The sequence below is a fragment of the Scyliorhinus torazame genome, chromosome 7 (assembly GCF_047496885.1).
Source record: "Scyliorhinus torazame isolate Kashiwa2021f chromosome 7, sScyTor2.1, whole genome shotgun sequence".
Lineage (NCBI taxonomy): Eukaryota > Metazoa > Chordata > Chondrichthyes > Carcharhiniformes > Scyliorhinidae > Scyliorhinus > Scyliorhinus torazame.
Window position 1 is genome coordinate 46,993,806 of NC_092713.1, and position 18,520 is coordinate 47,012,325.

The 18,520-nt window shown below is 47.1% G+C and overlaps 1 protein-coding gene across 3 annotated transcripts in view; it reads left to right on the forward strand.

The window, feature by feature from the left end:
• kdm4aa (lysine (K)-specific demethylase 4A, genome duplicate a) overlaps positions 1-18,520 on the forward strand; it is a 129,176-nt gene that overhangs the window by 85,120 nt on the left and 25,536 nt on the right. For all 3 annotated transcript variants that reach the window (XM_072510644.1, XM_072510643.1, XM_072510645.1), the window contains 3 exons: positions 1,889-1,944; positions 8,572-8,680; positions 11,931-12,119. In XM_072510644.1, coding sequence (XP_072366745.1) covers positions 1,889-1,944; positions 8,572-8,680; positions 11,931-12,119 — 354 coding nt within the window. The remainder of the gene's footprint in view (positions 1-1,888; positions 1,945-8,571; positions 8,681-11,930; positions 12,120-18,520) is intronic.

Genomic DNA, 18,520 nt, shown 5'->3' on the forward strand with positions numbered 1-18,520 from the left:
TTCATTACACGGGGAGTAAAGGAATACTCAGCCATTATTTTGAATTGTGAATTCTTGACTAAAACCTTTTCGTATTCAAGTTAGTTGGGTACTGGGACATGGTATCTGTAATCCAACTCCGAGAGCTATCTCTAACAGAGTGGTTTTGGTGGCTGAACGGCAGATCTAGTTTTTATTTTGCGTTGGTGATCCTGTTATCCGGATAAGGAGGCTTGATTTAAGAGTGAGAATGCAGACAGATGTTTGTATGCACACATGTTCAGACACTAGACTTGGATTGAATGAGCATTGGTAGTTAGTGGTTGAATTTTGATTGCCAGTTGAGATTACGTTCCTGGCCTCCTCCGTGTTCTGGTTCTGGCCTCTTTGGAAAAAACATTTGGTAAAGTGCCACACAATAGGTGGTTCTTATTTTAAGCCCTAATTTTTTTATGTGGATTGAGGATTGGTTAATGGTCAGAAATCAGTAGGGGTAAATGGATTGTTTTGGGGTTGGCTGGCTGTAAACTATGGGATGTAAAAAAAAAAAGGATCAGTGATTCGGGATGTTATTTACATTCCATATATCAATGCCCAAGAGATGGGGGGGGGGGGGGCTCTGTATTGTATCAAAGTTTGCTTATGATGCAAAGCTGGTTGAAAAACTAAGCTGTCAGAATGATATGGAGGCTGCAAAAGGTCTGGAAATGCTGGTATTCAGCAGGACCTCTGTGTTCTTTAATACAAGTTACATGCAGGTACAGCAGTCAAATAGCTTGTTCACCTTTATTGCGACGAGATTGTAGTTTAAGAGTAAACGGGTCTTATGGCAATCAAATTGGGCTTTTGTGAGACCGCACCTAGAGTGCTATGTACAGTTTTGGTTTCTACTTGCCACAGGATGCAACAAAAGTTTCATTAGACTGATCACTGTTAATAGGGGTTAGCTATTCAGAACTGAGATCAGATGTTTCTTTGCTTAGAGGGCTGTTAATCTTTGGAATTCTCTACCCAACCCGACTGTTAACGCTGAGTAATTTTAGTATATTCCGGACAAAGATCAATCGATTTCCGGATACTAAGGAATCGAGATACATGGGGATGGGGTAGGAAAGTGGAGTTGATTTAAAAAAAAAAAAAGAAAAAAAAAATCTTATTGAATGGCAGAGCACACTTGAGGGTTGAATAGCCTACTTCTCATTTCTTAAAAGCAAAATTAATTGGAAGTGGCATCAGACAATTATGGAGCCTTTTTTTAAAATCTGTCTTTTAAGCATGCTTGTACGGGCTTACATTTCCATCAGTCATTCTTGCAGTATGTGAAATTGAAATGTGTTCTTCCAATCTGTTTGGTCTGATCACGGTTTTGCAGTGGTTAGCACTGTTGCTTCACAGCGCCAGGGTCCCAGGTTCGATTCCTGCTTGGGTCACTGTCTGTGCAGCATCTGCACGATCTCCCCGTGCCTGAGTGGGTTTCCTCCGGGTGCTCCGGTTTCCTCCCACAAGTCCCTAAAGACGAGCTGCTAGGTGCATTGGACATTCTGAATTCTCTGTGTACCTGAACAGGTGCTGGAGGGTGGTGACTAGGGGATTTTCACAGTAACTTTGTTGCAGTGTTAATGTAAGCCTACTTGTAACAATAATAAAGATTATAATGAAAGTTTGAAAAATTGCAGTACCAGCTGCTTGACCACCTTGTAATATGATACATATATATAGTATACTAATCCATTGTATATTGACACACAAATAAAATACTCCAGGTGCTGAAAATCTAAAATTAAAATAAAATGCTGGGGCGGGGGGAAACCCAGGCAGCATCTACAAAGAGGAAAGCAAGCGTTATATTTGAGATTGATGACCTTTCAGCAGAACAGTTTTTTAACATTATTGACTTCTATCTGTACAGGATTGTTGTCTATGTACCCTTCGGGGAGGAGCACTTCAGAAAACCACCGACAACAGGTCAGACTAACCAGTAGACTCACACATTGCTTTTTTGATGCTAAATCGTAATACATGGCTGCAATCAAATGTTTTTGAGCAATCTCAATTGGATCAAAGGTGTCATTTTTTTAAATTGCAAAGTAACACCTTATTTGAAATGGAAGGGTTAATGGTGTTGGGTGATACACCAGAGGCAACCTTTCACTGTCTACTTTTCCCAAATTCACTGCCCAGTTCTCTGAACTGATTCCCCGATCGATGAAGGACTTTCTGCTATACTATTATTGAGTGTGTTGATATGAACTTTTTTTTATCTAGGATGCAGTAAATAATTGGATGCTAACCATTTGACCAGAGCAATCTAGTCTTGATTTGTTTATTAATTTGGATACTTGTATATGACTTTTTTTTTAAAGTGTACAAAAAATAAAACTGTTATTTTACAATTAAACTACCTTGCTCAGTATTTCAAAATCATCCAGTTCAGAAGGAACCCGCTTGGCCATCATTCCTAGGCTGGTTCTTGAAAAGCTATCAAGCTAGTCCCACTTTGTTGCTCTTTCCCCCATAACTACATTTTTACTCCTTTAAAGCATATATTCAGTTCCCTTTTGAAAATCACCACTGAATATCTTTTACCTCCCTATCCGTGCATTATTGATAATCATAACATCAGCATTAAAACAAAGTCGGGCCCTCCTGGTTATTTTGGCAATTACTGTAAATCTTTATCTCATGGTTATTGAGACTCCAAGTGGCGGAAACCATTTCTTTCTTTTATTAAAGCCCTTCATAATTTTGAACATCTCCATCTAATCCCCTCTACACCATCTAATGTTAGGAAAATAATGGTAGTTTTGAAGAGTTTATAGTTGTATTGGTAAATATTAGAAATAAGGTATAGTTTTAAGTGGGTTTACTTTGGTGTTTGTGTAAGAAAGGGTAAACCTTAGTTTTTTTTATACTTGTTCAAGGGGTGTGTGCATTGCTGCTGTCCCAGCATTTATTGTCCATCCCTGAGGGCATTTAAGAATCCACCACATTGCCGTGAATGTGAAGTCACGTGTAGGCCAGACCATGTAAGGGTGACCGATTTCCTTTCCTAAAGGACATTAGTGAACCAGATTTTTTTTTAACAGCAATCGACAATGGTTTTATGGTCATCATTTGAGTTTTAATTCCAGATTTCTATTGAATTCAAATTTCACCATTCACACCTGGGTCCCCCGAGCATTACTCTGCGTCTCTGGGTTACTAGTCAAGTGACAATACCACTATGCCACTGCCTCCACTGGACAAAGTTGTTTTTTAGATGTGGGTGTTTTGGTTTAAATTCCAACTGTGCTTCTATTGTGCTTAGAGAGGGTTATGGCGTGAAAATAGGTTGGCAGAAGCATGTGGTCATTGTTTAGCAACTGAGGCACTTTTGAGTTAGCAAGGCTTTTGAATTTAGAATTACCTAACTTGTTGACAGTTTGTTTAGAAAGCTAGAGAGGGAACATCTCTCAGCTTTGCTGGAAGAAAACAGTACCATGGAGTAATGGTTAAGAAACCAAGTGCAGAGTTCTGAAGAGCCGGTGGTTAAGAAAACTAGAGAAATGAAGAAAAGTTTGAGAGAACTGTTCAGTAAAGACTGGCAGAGCTGAGAAGAGGGCTGAGAAACACAGCTGCAGTAATAGATTTAAAGTGGAAAAGCAAATCTCAGATAAATCAAAAGTTTGATGCCATCTTAATACAGTCTGGGAACTGATAGTCACTTTGACTATCCGGGGAAGGTATAAATCCTTAATGGACGTCTCTGAGGGAAGGCCTTGTTTAAAAGAAAATTTCAAAGTGTGTCTTTTTAAATTTTTTTTAAAAAACAACAAAAAAAACGGCCGGAGCTGAATGGCTTCCATCTCCGGGGAAACCCATCAACTGACCCTTTTAAGGCGAACTTGATTTTCTCCAACTCCCCTGGTGCAAATCTATGACGACCGCAAAATGGAGCTCACACCATAGAATATAGAACATACAGTGCAGAAGGAGGCCATTTGGCCCATCGAGTCTGCACCGACCCACTTAAGTCCTCACTTCCACCCTATCCTGTAACCCAATAACCCCTCCTAACCTTTTTGGACACTAAGGGCAATTTAGCATGGCCAATCCACCTAACCTCTACGTCTTTGGACTGTGGGAGGAAACGGGAGCAACCGGAGGAAACCCACGCAGACATGGGGAGAACGTGCAAACTCTGCACAGACAGTGACCCAGCGTGGAATTGAACCTGGGACCCTGGCGCTGTGAAGCCACAGTGCTATCCACTTGTGCTACCGTGCTGCCCTTTTTTTTTTTCATCGTCCTAGTTTGGGGCATAGACATTCAGCTTGACCGCTGGCATCCCCTCCAGCTTCCCGCTCACCATCACAAACCGCCATCCCGAACCTGCCACAATATTGCCCACCTCAAACGCCATCCGTTTGTTAATCAGCACTGTCTCTCTCTCTTCTTCCCCCCAACAACGTATTCATATCTAATCCCGAATGAAAGACTTGCCTTACGCGCCCTTTTCTTAGCCTAGTCTGGTCCCAGATCTTGTGTGTTTCTTGAAAAAAGGCCACATCTGCTTTCAAGCTCCTCAAGTGCACGAACACACGCGACCGTTTGACTGGCCCATTCTGCCCTCTTTTCATTCCATGTGACTGACCTGGTCAGGCCCCCCCTCCCCGCTGCCCTGCCGATCAGCCCCCTCCCTCCTTGGGCTGGCCTGTGTCATGCAACCCTCCTGGCCCAACCTCAGATGTCCACCATCACCACCTCCATTCTTGCTGCACCGCAGCAACCACACCGTTGTCAGAAGCCCCCTCCACTAATCAAAACAACAATTCCATCCCCCTTTGTACAGTCCTGCTCACCCCCCACTGTGCTCCCGTTAACTAGCCTGGCAGCCCCCACTCCGCCCTCATGGCATCAAAGCTCCTACCCCTATTGATCCCCGCCCCCCTGCTCACACACCTCCATATAAAAAAACAACAATGAAATTTTAAAATGGTGTACTCGCCCTCCACGTTTCCTAAATACCCTGCCACAGAACCCAACAAGACCCCTTAAAAACATTTTTTTAAAAGGTTTTCCCATAATCAACGAACCAAAGGCAACAAAAGCGTGAAAGGTAGGGGGAAGAAAATTTCACACCTCCACCACAGTTCAATGTCCATCTTCTCCTGCCAGTCCATTCTCCCTTAAACTCCATCGCCTCCTCTGGTGCCCCAAAATAATGTCCATGGCCGTTGAGTCGCCCAAGAGGACAGCCTTCACGCGATTAAACCTGGCTCTCCTCTTCGCCAGTTCTGCACCCAAGTCCTTGTACACCGAAGCTTGCTCCACTTCCAGGAGCACTTCGTCGTCTGCCTTGCCCACCACAATATTTTATCCTTGTCGAGGAATCGGTGGAGCTGCACCACCATCACCACCGGCGGCATGTTCACCTGCGGCTACCTCATCAGTGCCCTATGCACCCGGTCGACCTCCAGGGGCTGGACAAAGGCTTCCTCCCCCCTCAGCTTCTCCAACATCTTGGCTCTATATGAGCCAGCATCCGCTCCCTCGATGCCCTCGGGCGTCCCCACGATTCTTACAATTTGCCTCCGGGAGCAGTTCTCCAGATCCTCTGCCTTCTCCTTTAGCCGCTTTAGGGTCACCCGTGTCATCCCGATTTCGGCCGTCAACGAGGTAAGCTGCTCCTCGTGCTCCCCCACCAGCTCCTCCACTTTCCGAATAGCCTGGCCCTGGGACTTCAGCCTCTGTTCCACCCGATCAATTCCAGCTTTTAATGGTTCCATCGCCTTGGCTAAATCCTCCTCTGCCGGGTGAACTTCGCATTTAAAAAGTCCACCAGCTGCTCCATTAGCCACTGGGAAGACCGGGCTGTCCCTTTACCTTCCGCCACCTTCACCTGTGGCGCACAAAGAATTTCTTGCTTCAACAGCTCCCTTATTCTCGACCTACTTCTGGTCCGTGGACCCATTCTCCAGTGGAGTTTTAACTTCCCTCGACCACCTCAACATGTTTTGCCACCAAAACATGTGCCCAACAAACTGAGAAAAGGACCAAAAAATCTGCCTTGAGCGGGAGCTGACAAATGTGCGACCACTCACTCCATGGCCACCGTCGGAAGTCGAAAGTCTTGATGAAAGTGGAATGTGAAATCACTTGTGTTGAAGCCAGTGATTGGATTGGATTGGATTTGTTTATTGTCACGTGTACTGAGGTATAGTGAAAAGTATTTTTCTGCGAGCAGCACAGCAGATCGATCATTAAGTACATGAAAAGGAAATAAAAGAAAATACAGAATAGGGTAACAAGGTACATAATGTAACTACATAAACACCGGCATCGGGTGAAGCATTCAGGGGTGTAGTGTTAATGAGGTCAGTCCATAAGAGGGTCGTTTAGGAGTCTGGTAACAGCGGGGAAGAAGCTATTTTTGAGTCTGTTCGTGCGTGTTCTCAGACTTTTGTATCTCCTGCCCAATGGAAGAAGTTGGAAGAGTGAGTAAGCCGGGTGGGAGGGGTCTTTGATTATGCTGCCCGCTTTCCCCAGGCAGCGGGAGGTATAGATGGAGTTGATGGATGGAAGGCAGGTTCGTGTGATGGACTGGGGTGTGTTCACGACTCTCTGAAGTTTCTTTCAGTCTTGGGCCGAGCAGTTGCCATACCAGGCTGTGATGCCGCCAGATAGGATGCTTTCTATGGTGCATTTGTAAAAGTTGGTAAGAGTTAATGTGGACATGCCGAATTTCCTTAGTTTTCTGAGGAAGTATAGGTGCTGTTGTGCTTTCTTGGTGGTAATGTCGACGTGGGTGGACCAAGACAGATTTTTGGAGATGTGTACCCCATGGAATTTGAAACTGCTAACCATCTCCACCTCGGCCCCGTTGATGCCGACAGGGGTGTGTACAGTACTTTGCTTCCTGAAGTCAATTACCAGCTCTTTAGTTATGAGGGATAGATTGTTGTCGCTGCACCACTCCACTAAGTTCTCTATCTCCCTCCTGTATTCTGATTCAACGTTATTTGAGATCCGGCCCACTAAGGTCGTATCGTCAGCAAACTTGTAGATGGAGTTGGAACCAAGTTTTGCCACGCAGTCGTGTGTGTACATGGAGTATAGTCGGGGGCCAAGTACGCAGCCTTGCGGGGCCCCAGTATTGAGGACTATTGTGGAGGAGGTGTTGTTTATTCTTACTGATTGGTCTGTAGGTCAGAAAGTCAAGGATCCAGTTGCAGAGTGAGGAGCCAAGTCCTAGGTTTTGGAATTTTGATATGAGCTTGGCTGAGATTATGGTTTTGAAGGCAGAGCTGGAGTCAATAAACAGGAGTCTGATGTAGGAGTCCTTGTTGTCGAGATGCTCTAGAGATGAGTGTAGGGCCAGGGAGATGGCGTCTGCTGTGGACCGGTTGCGGTGGTATGCGAATTGCAGTGGATCAAGGCGTTCTGGGCGTATGGAGGTGATGCGCTTCATGACCAACCTCTCGAAACACTTCATTACGACTGAAGTCAGGGCCACCGGACGGTAGTCATTGAGGCATGTTGCCTGGTGGTTCTTTGGCACCAGTATGACGGTGGTCTTCTTGAAGCAGGTGGGGACCTCGGAGCGGAGTAGGGACATGTTAAAGATGTCCGCGGATACATCTGCCAGCTGGTCCGTACAGGCTCTGAGTGCACGACTAGGGATCCCAACCAGGGATGCAAGGTTGCTCACAGCAAGGATCATCTGGGGGGATTCTGAGGAGAAATCCACAGAAGCTCACTTGGATTCAGGGCAGAATGCATGTTTTGCCACAACCAGCTTGTGTGTTTAAAGGGAACTTTGTGTTACTGAGACCATTGTAGCTTAAGATATACTTTGTAATCCGTGTTGACCTTAAAATCTGTATATATTTGAAGCTAAGTGGAGGAGTAAAGGAAATATGGTATCATAATTAACCCTTTTGAACAGTGAAGTCTCCATAGTCCCTGCTGACCATAGGCTGCTTTCCCCTTTGAGGGGAAGAGCTGACTGGTGGTGATTAAATCTGAGATCACCACACCTCAGGCAAGGGGCCTTCATGAATAACCTCAAGGAATTGAACCTGTGCTACTGGCCTTGTTCTGCATCACAAACCTGCTGTCTAGCCCTCTAAGCTAAACCACCAATTAGCGATCCTATGACTCTTTTTCCACATTTTACAAAAAAATGTATAAGTTATGGTATTTTGAGCCAGGGTTCCATTCTGGGATTTTCCCCTCCAGTTATAACTTCAACTGGGATTATAACCGAGAAGTCTGTAACTAGAATGGGAAATGAAATACGATCAGTGTATTATGTAACAGTGTTATAAGTTATGTTTAAAGCTGGGATAGACAGATTTTTGGTGTCTCAAGGAATTAAGGGATATGAGGTACAGGTGGGAAAATGGAGTTGAAGCTCTGGATCTGCCATGTTCGTATTGAATGCCAGAGCAGGCCATATGGTCTACTCCTATTCTTGGGTTGCTTTCTTACAGAATTCTGAAAAACATTAAAATTAAAATGGCATGTTCTGGAAATTGATTGTAAATACCATTCTGCTCATTTAGTCATTGGATCTAACCCAATTCATTACTTTCTTTAAATATTGCACAGGTGGGTTCACCTGCTGTGTGCTGTTGCAGTGCAGGAGGTACGGTTTGTCCGTGTTGCAGAACGCAGCCCTGTGGATGTCAGCCCAATACCACCACTACGCTGGAAACTGGTATGGAATCATGAAGTTGAAATAAGTTAATAACATTTAAATAACACACAGTTCAAATTGACATTGGGAATTAATATGCTAGTTGCCAAGTTACTGTACTGAAGTTTGGTCATCTGCCTCAGACAAACCTATTCAATAGGACATTGCTGTCTAGCTTACCTCAAATTCTACTGTTTAAATGCATTTTCAATTTTGGGGGGGTGGGGGGATGGGGGGGAAGAGTAGGTGGTGGTGCCGGTTGGATCTGTTCCTCCGTCAAATGCAGCCCAGACAAATGAGGGTAGAAAGATTATCATCTTCATTGGGCATGTGTCCATGGTGTAAACAATTTCTGTTGTCGGATATTGTCCTCCGAAGAGCATCCCTATGTTGTTGCAAAAGGACAACATGATTGAGACAGTTGTTGCTCTTTTTAGCCTTAGTTTATTAGCTCTGATTATGTCACCTTTGCTCACGAGTCGCCAGGTATCTTTCTGATACCGCCACGTGGTTCAAGCTCAAGTTATGATTAATAAGTCAGCACACCGCTTAGTAAGATTGAAATCAACGGTCATTTATTATATACAACAAGTAATGTTTACACAATAATCCTACTATCTATATAGAAACCTATCACTACTAGCCAATACTTAACTTTAGGAAGAGCCCACCAGGTCAGGGAAACAAATGGCTTATCGAATCGGATCTGGCCCGCGGGATTCAAAAGGCTGATACAGGTCGATGGCTAGGAGTCTTTATCGGATAGTGATCGCTGGATTCAAACTTACAGTTGCTGGTTGATGTTCTTGCGAAGGTCTCGAGCAGGCGAAGAAGGGAGAGGGAGAGAGATCTGAACGTGGCCCCTCACTTTATAGGGCCCAGGGGCTTCCCGCCTCTCAGGGCGGCCCTTGACCCTGAGTCCCAAGTGATTGGACTTGTTCCCAATCACTGGGTTCGATACGTCCAATTGCGAGGCGATTCCCCGATCGGGGGGTGGTCGTTCACCTGCCTTTGTTTCAGCCACTGCAGGCGCCGACAGGTCTGGCCCGGTATTCAATTGTTAATATGTTGCAATTGTTGCCGGGGATAGCCGATTAAACTGCAGATATCTGGGTTGATGGGCTACTAATAGTCCTGAGTATAACTGCAGATGTCTGGGTTGATGGGCTGTTAATAGTCCTGAGTATCGATCTGGGCCGACTTCCCCAGAGCCGAATATGATATTCTGCCTGCAGCTGTCCGTTTGTGTCCTGTTGCTTGCTTTTCCCATCAGCCTTTTCGGTTAGCCATTTTAAATCGGGTTTTGGCCAAATTAATAGGGAATCAGCCATTTTAGGTGGCTACACAGTAGCCTCAATTCATCAAATAATTTTCGTTATTCCATTATTTTACCTCATGTTTAGAAGTGTTCATTTTTAAAAAAATTGATTTTGTGGAAATCCTTTTGGCATGTATATATTTGGTTTGCCCATCACTAAGCATGTGCATAGTGACAGGTCATATGTATTTTCAAATTTGTTTAATCTGGGGGTCAGCTTTAAAAACTATTCTAACTGGCCAAAATAACTCTGATGGATATTGTTTTAAATGCACCAGATATGCTACTGATACCAGATTTTTTTATTTTAAACTCGTAGTCAATGACATCCTTCATGTCTTTAACTCCAAGATTTACCACAGTGGCCAGAAAGACAACTGCTGAAGCAAATTGTTTTGAGTCCGGTTCAAGACAACTGCCTTCTAATGTGGCTTATTTTTAGCTTTAAAAAATTTCTTTATATTATTGTTGAGTCGGCTTGATTCAATGATGGTGTTTCTTCAACCTCTGGCTCAGTAGATCATGGGTCCAAGTACAAGTTCTGGCTGACACTCCAGTGCAGTATTGACGATGAGATGTTAAACTGAGGCCCTGTCTTTCTTTTCAGGTGGATGCTTTTTTAAAAAAAAAACTTGCAGAGCAAGAAAGATTTATTGCCTTGATCTTTGGAGATGGAATTTGAAAGGAAACCATTGTTCACAGCATCTTGTTTCTAAGCCAACATTTATCCCTCAGCTATCATTACCAAAGTGTATTAATGGATCATTTATTTTGTGTCTGTTAAGGCAACATCGCTGTGTGCCATTTTGTTGCTGCTGTGCCTAAGGACTGGAGGACAGTTAAGAACATAAGAACTAGGAGCAGGAGCAGGCCATCTGGCCCCTCGAGCCTGCTCCGCCATTCAATGAGATCATGGCTGATCCTTTGTGGACTCCGCTCCACTTTCCGGCCCGAACACCATAACCCTTAATCCCTTTATTCTTCAAAAAACTATCTATCTTTATCCTAAAAACATTTAATGAAGGAGCCTCCACTGCTTCACTGGGCAAGGAATTCCATAGATTCACAACCCTTTGGGTGAAGAAATTCCTCCTAAACTCAGTCTTAAATCTACTTCCCCTTATTTTGAGGCTATGCCCCCTAGTTCTACTTTCAGCCGCCAGTGGAAACAACCTACCCGCATCTATCCTATCTATTCCCTTCATAATTTTATGTTTCTATAAGATCCCCTCTCATCCTTCTAAATTCCAACGAGTACAGTCCCAGTCTACTCAACCTCTCCTCGTAATCCAACCCTTTCAGCTCTAGGATTAACCTAGTGAATCTCCTCTGCACACCCTCCAGTGCCAGTACGTCCTTTCTCAAGTAAGGAGACCAAAACTGAACACACTACTCCAGGTGTGGCCTCGCTAACACCTTATACAATTGCAGCATAGCCTCCCTAGTGTTGAACTCCATCCGTCTAGCAATGAAGGACAAAATTCCATTTGCCGCCTTAATCACCTGTTGCACCTGTAAACCAACGTTTTACGACTCGTGCACTAGGACACCCAAGGTCCCTCTGCACAGCAGCATGTTTTAATATTTTGTCATTTAAATAATCCCTTTTGCTGTTATTCCTACCAAAATGGATAACCTCAAATTTGTCAACATTGTATTCCAGCTGCCAGACCCTAGCCCATTCACTTAGCCTATCCAAATCCCTCTGCAGACTTCCAGTATCCTCTGCACTTTTTGCTTTACTACTCATCTTTATACATGTGGTACCATTATTTAAGAAGGTGGTAGGGATAAAGCAGGAAATTGCAGGCCAGTGAGTCTAACTTCAGTGGTAGGCAAGCTATTGGAAAAAATTCTGAGGGGCAGAACCTCCAATTGGGGAGGCAAGGGTTAGTTAAGTGTGATCAGTATCATGTGTGTGCTTTGTCAATGATGTAACTTTGACCGTTGCAGAAATGCTTCTACTGTAAGAAACGGATGAAGAAAACTGGTGGGTGCTGTGTGCAATGCTCCCATGGCCGTTGTCCCACTTCCTTTCATGTGACCTGTGCACAAGCCGCTGGAGTGGTCATGCAGCCTGATGACTGGCCATTTGTTGTCTTCATCACCTGCTGTAGGCACAAGACACCGAACCAAGCAGAGGTAGGCCATGTTTAAGAGTAACAACAAAATAATTGCTGCCAAATGCTGTCCCATGCCTACTTGTCAAATGTTTTAACTATTGTTTTTGTCCCATACTAACTTCTTGTCAAATGTCTTAACTATAAGACATAGGGGCAAAATTAGACTATTCGGCCCATCAAGTCTGCTCCACCATTCAATCATGGCTGATATGTTTCTCATCTCCATTCTCCTGCCTTCTCCTCATACCCCCTGATCCACTTTGTTATCTTTGGCCTCCACAGTCTTCTGTGCAAAGTATACCACTGTATTGTTTTTAACTGCAGTTTCGGTGAAATGTCTTATTGGCATTTATTGAAACATGAAAGGACTTGACAGGGTGGATGTCGAAAAAATGTTTCCTCTTGTGGGTGAATCTAGAATTAGGGGCCATTGTTTTAAAAATATGGGATTGCTAGTTTAAAGAAATGATTTTTTTTCCTGAGGGTTGTGAGACCTCTCTTCCTCAAAGTGGTTGAGGCAGAGTCTTTGAATATCTTTAAGGCAAAAGTAGACGATTTTTTTGGAAAATGTTTTTATTGGCATTTTGCACTTAATATCCAAACTTTGCAGAATATCAAAACAATAATAATAAACCGAGTAACAACATGAATACAGGTATCACAAGCTGTCCCCGAGTCTGTGACAGTGGCCCCACTTCTATCTTTTCCCTACATTATTTATATTAGTGTGTATCTTATAGTTTTGTTTTAGAAATATTCCTATTGGGACTCTTTTTAAAAAAAAAAAATGTTAATTCAAAGTTTTTCCAACAAAAATTTTCAACCAATTAAACCCCCCCCCCCCCCCCCCCCCCCCCCCCGTAACAGATAGGAAAAAGAGAAAGAACAGAACATAAACATATCAACCATCATAATACAGAACTTGTACAATGGGTTCCTCCCGCACATATTGACTCTCCCATATGTTTATGTTTTTCCTTTTTCAAGTGCCCCTAGGAAAACCCCCTTCCCCAACCACCCATATACCCCCACCCCCCTCCCTCCCTGGGTTGCTGCTGCAGTGACCGACCTCCTTCTAACGCTCAGCGAGATAGTCTAGGAACGGTTGCCACTGCCTGAAGAACCCCTGCGCAGACCCTCTCGAGGCAAACTTTATCCTCCAGCTTGATGAACCCTGCCATGTCATTTATCCAGGCTTCCACACTGGGGGGCTTCATGTCTTTCCATAATAGCAAGATCCTCCCCCTGGCTACCAGGGACGCAAAGGCCAGAATACCGGCCTCTTTCGCCTCCTGCACTCCAGGCTCGCCCGCCACCCCAAATAGTGCCAGCCCCCAACTTGGCTTGACCTGGACTTTCACCACCGTAGACATAGTCCTCGCGAAACCCCTCCAGAACCCATCCAGTGCCGGGCATGACCAGAACATGGGGGCGTGATTCGCCGGGCTTCCAGAGCACCTCCCACATCTGTCCTCCACCCCAAAGAACTTACTCAGCCTCGCCCCTGTCATATGCGCTCTGTGAATAACCTTAAACTGTATCAGGCTGAGCCTGGCACATGAGGAAGAGGAATTAACCCTACTCGGGGCATCCGCCCACAGACCCTCTTCAATCTGCTCCCCCAACTCCTCCTCCCACTTGCCCTTCAGCTCCTCTACCAAAGCCTCACCCTCTTCTTTCATCTCCTGATATATCGCCGAAACCTTGCCTTCTCCGACCCATACACCCGAAATCACCCTGTCCTGAATCCCCTGTGCCGGGAGCAAAGGGAATTCCCTCACCTGCCGCCTCGCAAACGCCCTCACCTGCATGTACCTGAACACATTTCCCAGGGGTATCCCAAACTTCTCCTCCAGCGCCCCTAGGCTCGCAAACTTCCCATCTATAAACAGGTCCCCCTGCCCGATGCCAGCTCTGAAACCACCCCCGTCCATCCTTCCTGGGACAAACCGATGGTTATCTCTGATCGGGGACCACACCGAGGCTCCCATCTTACCCCTGTGTCGTCTCCACTGCCCCCAGACCTTTAGCGTCGCCGCCACCACCGGACTCGTGGTGTACCTTGTCGGCGAGAGCGGCAGCGGTGCCGTCACCAGCGCCCTCAGGCTCGTTCCTTTGCAGGACGCCATCTCCAACCTCTTCCATGCCACCCCTCTCCCTCTATTACCCACTTACGGATCATCGCCACGTTGGCTGCCCAATAGTAGCCACCCAGATTCGGCAACGCCAGCCCTCCTTTGTCCCTACTACGATCCAGAAACCCCCTCCTTACCCTCGGGGTCTTGTTTGCCCACACAAAACCCATGATGCTCCTACCTACCCGCTTATAAAAGGCCTTGGTAATCATAATAGGAAGGCACTGGAACACAAAAAGAAACCTCAGGAGGACCATCATTTTAATCGACTGTACACATCCCATCGTTTGACGTCCTCCTCCATGTACTCCACCAGCCGCATCAAATTAAGTTTGTGCAGGGCCCCCCAACTCCTAGCTACCTGGATCCCCAAGTACCGAAAGCTCCTTTCCGCCCTCCTCAATGGTAGGCCGTCTATCCCTCTTCCCTGGTCCCCTGGATGCACCACGAAGAGCTCACTCTTCCCTACATTGAGCTTATAGCCCGAGAAGTCCCCAAACTCCCTTAGGATCTGCATGACCTCCACCATCCCCTCCACTGGATCTGCCACATACAGCAACAGGTCGTCCGCATATAGCGACACCCGATGCTCCTCTCCCCCTCGGACCACCCCCCTCCATTTCTTGGACTCCTTTAATGCCATGGCCAAAGGCTCAATTGCTAATGCAAACAGCAGGGGAGACAGGGGGCACCCCTGCCTCGTCCCTCCATATAGCCGAAAATACTCCGACCTCCGCCGATTCGTAACCACACTTGCCACCGGCGCTCTATATAGGAGCTTAACCCAACTGATAAACCCCTCCCCAAACCCAAACCTCCGCAACACTTCCCAGAGATACTCCCACTCCACTCGGTCAAAGGCCTTCTCCACGTCCATAGCTGCCACCATCTCCGCCTCTCCCTCCACCGATGGCATCAGAATCTCGTTTAGGAGCCTCTGCACATTGGTGTTTAGCTGCCTGCCCTTTACAAATCCCGTCTGGTCCTCGTGAATCATCCCCGGGACACAGTCCTCAATCCTCATAGCCAGCACTTTTGCCAGCAACTTAGCATCCACATTAAGAAGCGAAATCGGCCTATATGACCCACATTGCAGTGGGTCCTTGTCCCGCTTCAGGATCCGAGAGATCAGTGCCCCGGACATTGTCAGGGGCAGGGTCCCCCCCCTCCCTTGCCTCATTGAAAGTCCTCACTAGCAACGGGGCTAACAGGTCCGCATACTTCCTGTAAAACTCAACCGGGAACCCATCTGGCCCCGGGGCCTTCCCCGCCTGCATGCTCCCCAGTCCTTTAATCAGCTCCTCCAACCCAATTCGCGCCCCCAAACCAGCCACCTCCTGCTCCTCCACCCTCTGGAACCTCAGTTGATCCAGAAATCGTCGCATCCCCTCTTCCCCCACTGGGGGCTGAGATCTGTACAGCTCCTCATAAAAGGCCTTAAATGCCTCATTTACTTTCACCGGACTCCGCACCGTAGTTCCCCTGCCATCCTTGACTCCACCTATCTCCCTCGCTGCCATCCTCTTACGGAGCTGATGTGCCAGCATCCGGCTCGCCTTCTCCCCATACTCATACGTCGCCCTTTGTGCTTTCCTCCACTGTGCCTCTGCCTTCCCTGTGGTCAACAGTTCGAATTCCGTCTGGAGACTTTGCCGCTCTCTAAGTAGTCCCTCTTCAGGGGCCTCTGCATATCTCCTGTCCACCCTTAGGATCTCCCCCACTAACCGCTCCCTTTCCCTGCCCTCTCTCTTCTCCCTGTGAGCCTTGATGGAGATTAACTCTCCCCTGACCACCGCCTTCAGCGCCTCCCATACTACCCCCACCTGCACCTCCCCATTGTCGTAGGCCTCCAAATACCTTTCAATGCACCCCGTACCCTCCCGCACACCACCTCATCTGCCAGTAATCCCACATCCAGACGCCACAGCGGGCGTTGGTCCCTCTCCTCTCCCAACTCCAGCTCCACCCAGTGCGGGGCGTGGTCTGAGATGGCTATGGCCGAGTACTCCGTTCCCTCCACTTTCGGGATCAGCGCCCTGCTCAAAACAAAAAAATCCATCCGGGGGTAGGCTTTTTGTACGTGGGGGGGAAAAAAAAGAAAATTCCCTAGCCAGGGGCCTAGCAAATCTCCACGGATCCACTCCCCCCATCTGGTCCATAAACCCCCTAAGCACCTTGGCCGCAGCCGGCCTCTTCCCCATCCTAGATCTGGAACGATCTAATGCTGGGTCCAACATGGTGTTGAAATCCCCCCCATTATCAAACTTCCTGCCTCCAGTCCAGAATGCGCCCCAACATGCGCTTCATAAATCCAGCATCATCCCAGTTCGGGGCGTATACGTTTACCAATACCACCCACACCCCCTGCAGCCTACCGCTCACCATCACGTATCGACCTCCATTGCCCACTACTATATTCTTGGCCTCAAACGACACCCGCTTCCCCACCAGTATTGCCACCCCTCTATTTTTTGCATCCAGCCCCGAATAGAATACCTATCCTACCCATCCCTTCCTGACCTGGTCTGCCACCTTGAAATGTGTCTCCTGGAGCATGACCACGTCTGCCTTCAGTCCCTTTAAGTGCGCGAACACTCGGGCCCTCTTAACCGGCCCATTCAGGCCCCTCACATTCCACGTTAACAGCCGGATTGGGGGGGGGGTTCACAGGGAAGATTTTGCTCTTTCCCAGGTTTGTAACTGGAGGAGGCGCTGAACTCCCTGAGGAGTCTGTTATCGTTCCCATGCTGGCTAGGCAGTTCGACACACAGAGGAGCAGGTCATTCGCGTACAGTGAGACTCTGCTATCTGCCCCCTTTCCGAATGCCCCTCCAGCACTCCTGCCGATCTAAGGGTGATGGCCAGTGGGTTGATTGCCAGTGCGAACAGGAGCAGGGATAGCGGGCATTCCTGTCTCGTTCCCCTGTGCAGCCCCGAAAGTAGTCGTCTGGACACTTGCCGTAGGAGCACTGTACAGAAGCTTCACCCACACAGTGAACACTTGAACCCTGCTCTAAACCCAAATCACAGCATGGTAGAAGTGTTTAGCACTGTTGCTTCACCGCGCCAGGATCCCAGGTTCGATTCCCGGATTGGGTCACTGTCTGTGCGGAGTCTGCACGTTCTCTCTGTGTCTGCGTGGGTTTCCTCCGGGTGCTCCAGTTTCCTCCCACAAGTCCCGAAAGACGTGCTGTTAGGTAATTTGGATATTCTGAATTCTCCCTCTACCCGAACAGGTGCCCAGATTGTGGCGACTAGGGGATTTTCACAGTAACTTCATTGCAGTGTTAATGTAAACCTACTAGTGACAAGATTTTTTTTAGAAACTAGCAAGTACCTCGATGAGGTTCCTCCATTCTACTCGATCGAAGGTCTTCTCGGCGTCCAGGAAAACTCTGGTGCCCTTTCCCCAGATGGGGTGTCTGTTGTTCACCGTTAGCTGTCTGTCCTTGACAAACCAGGTCTGACCTTCCTTGATTACTTCTGGCAGGCAGCTCTTCAGGTGCCTTGCTAGTGCTTTCGCTGGGACTTTTGCATGTGTTTGAAAGAAACGGGTCTGTATGTTCCACGCTCTGTCGGGTCTTTGTCCCTTTTGGGGATCAGGGAGATCGAGGCCTCAGCCAGCTTGGATGGCAGGGCCCCTTTTGACAGTGAGGCATGAACATTTACCGCAAGTGCGGGGCCAGCGCTACCTCAAATTTTGTCTCCGGAAGCCCATCCGGTCCCAGTGCTTTCCCTCACTGCATGTAATTGATGCATTCCATGATTTCACCCAGCTCCAGCAGTGGTTCCAGCCCTTGTTTCCTGTCCTCCCCCACCGCTAGTACATCCAAGCTGCGAGGAACTGTTCCATCTCCGAGTCCCCATCCAGGGGTTTGGAGGTGTATAGCCCTTGGTAGAAGTTTGCAACGACCTCGTTTGGGTCTGCTACCATTTCTGTCCCGAACTTAGTCATAGAATTTACAGTGCAGAAGGAGGCCATTCGGCCCATCAAGTCTGCACCGGCACTTGGAAAGAGCACCCTACATAAGCCCATGCCTCCACCCTATCCCAGTAACCCCATCTAACCTTTTTGGATATGAAGGGCAATTTATCATGGCCAATCCACCTAACCGGCACATCTTTGGACTGTGGGAGGAAACCGGAGGAACCAGAGGAAACCCATGCAGACACTGGGAGAACGTGCAGACTCCACACAGCCAGTGACCCAAGCCGGGAATCGAACCTTGGAGCTGTGAAGCAACAGTGTTAACCACAGTGCAACGTGGGCAGCACAATCTCTTTC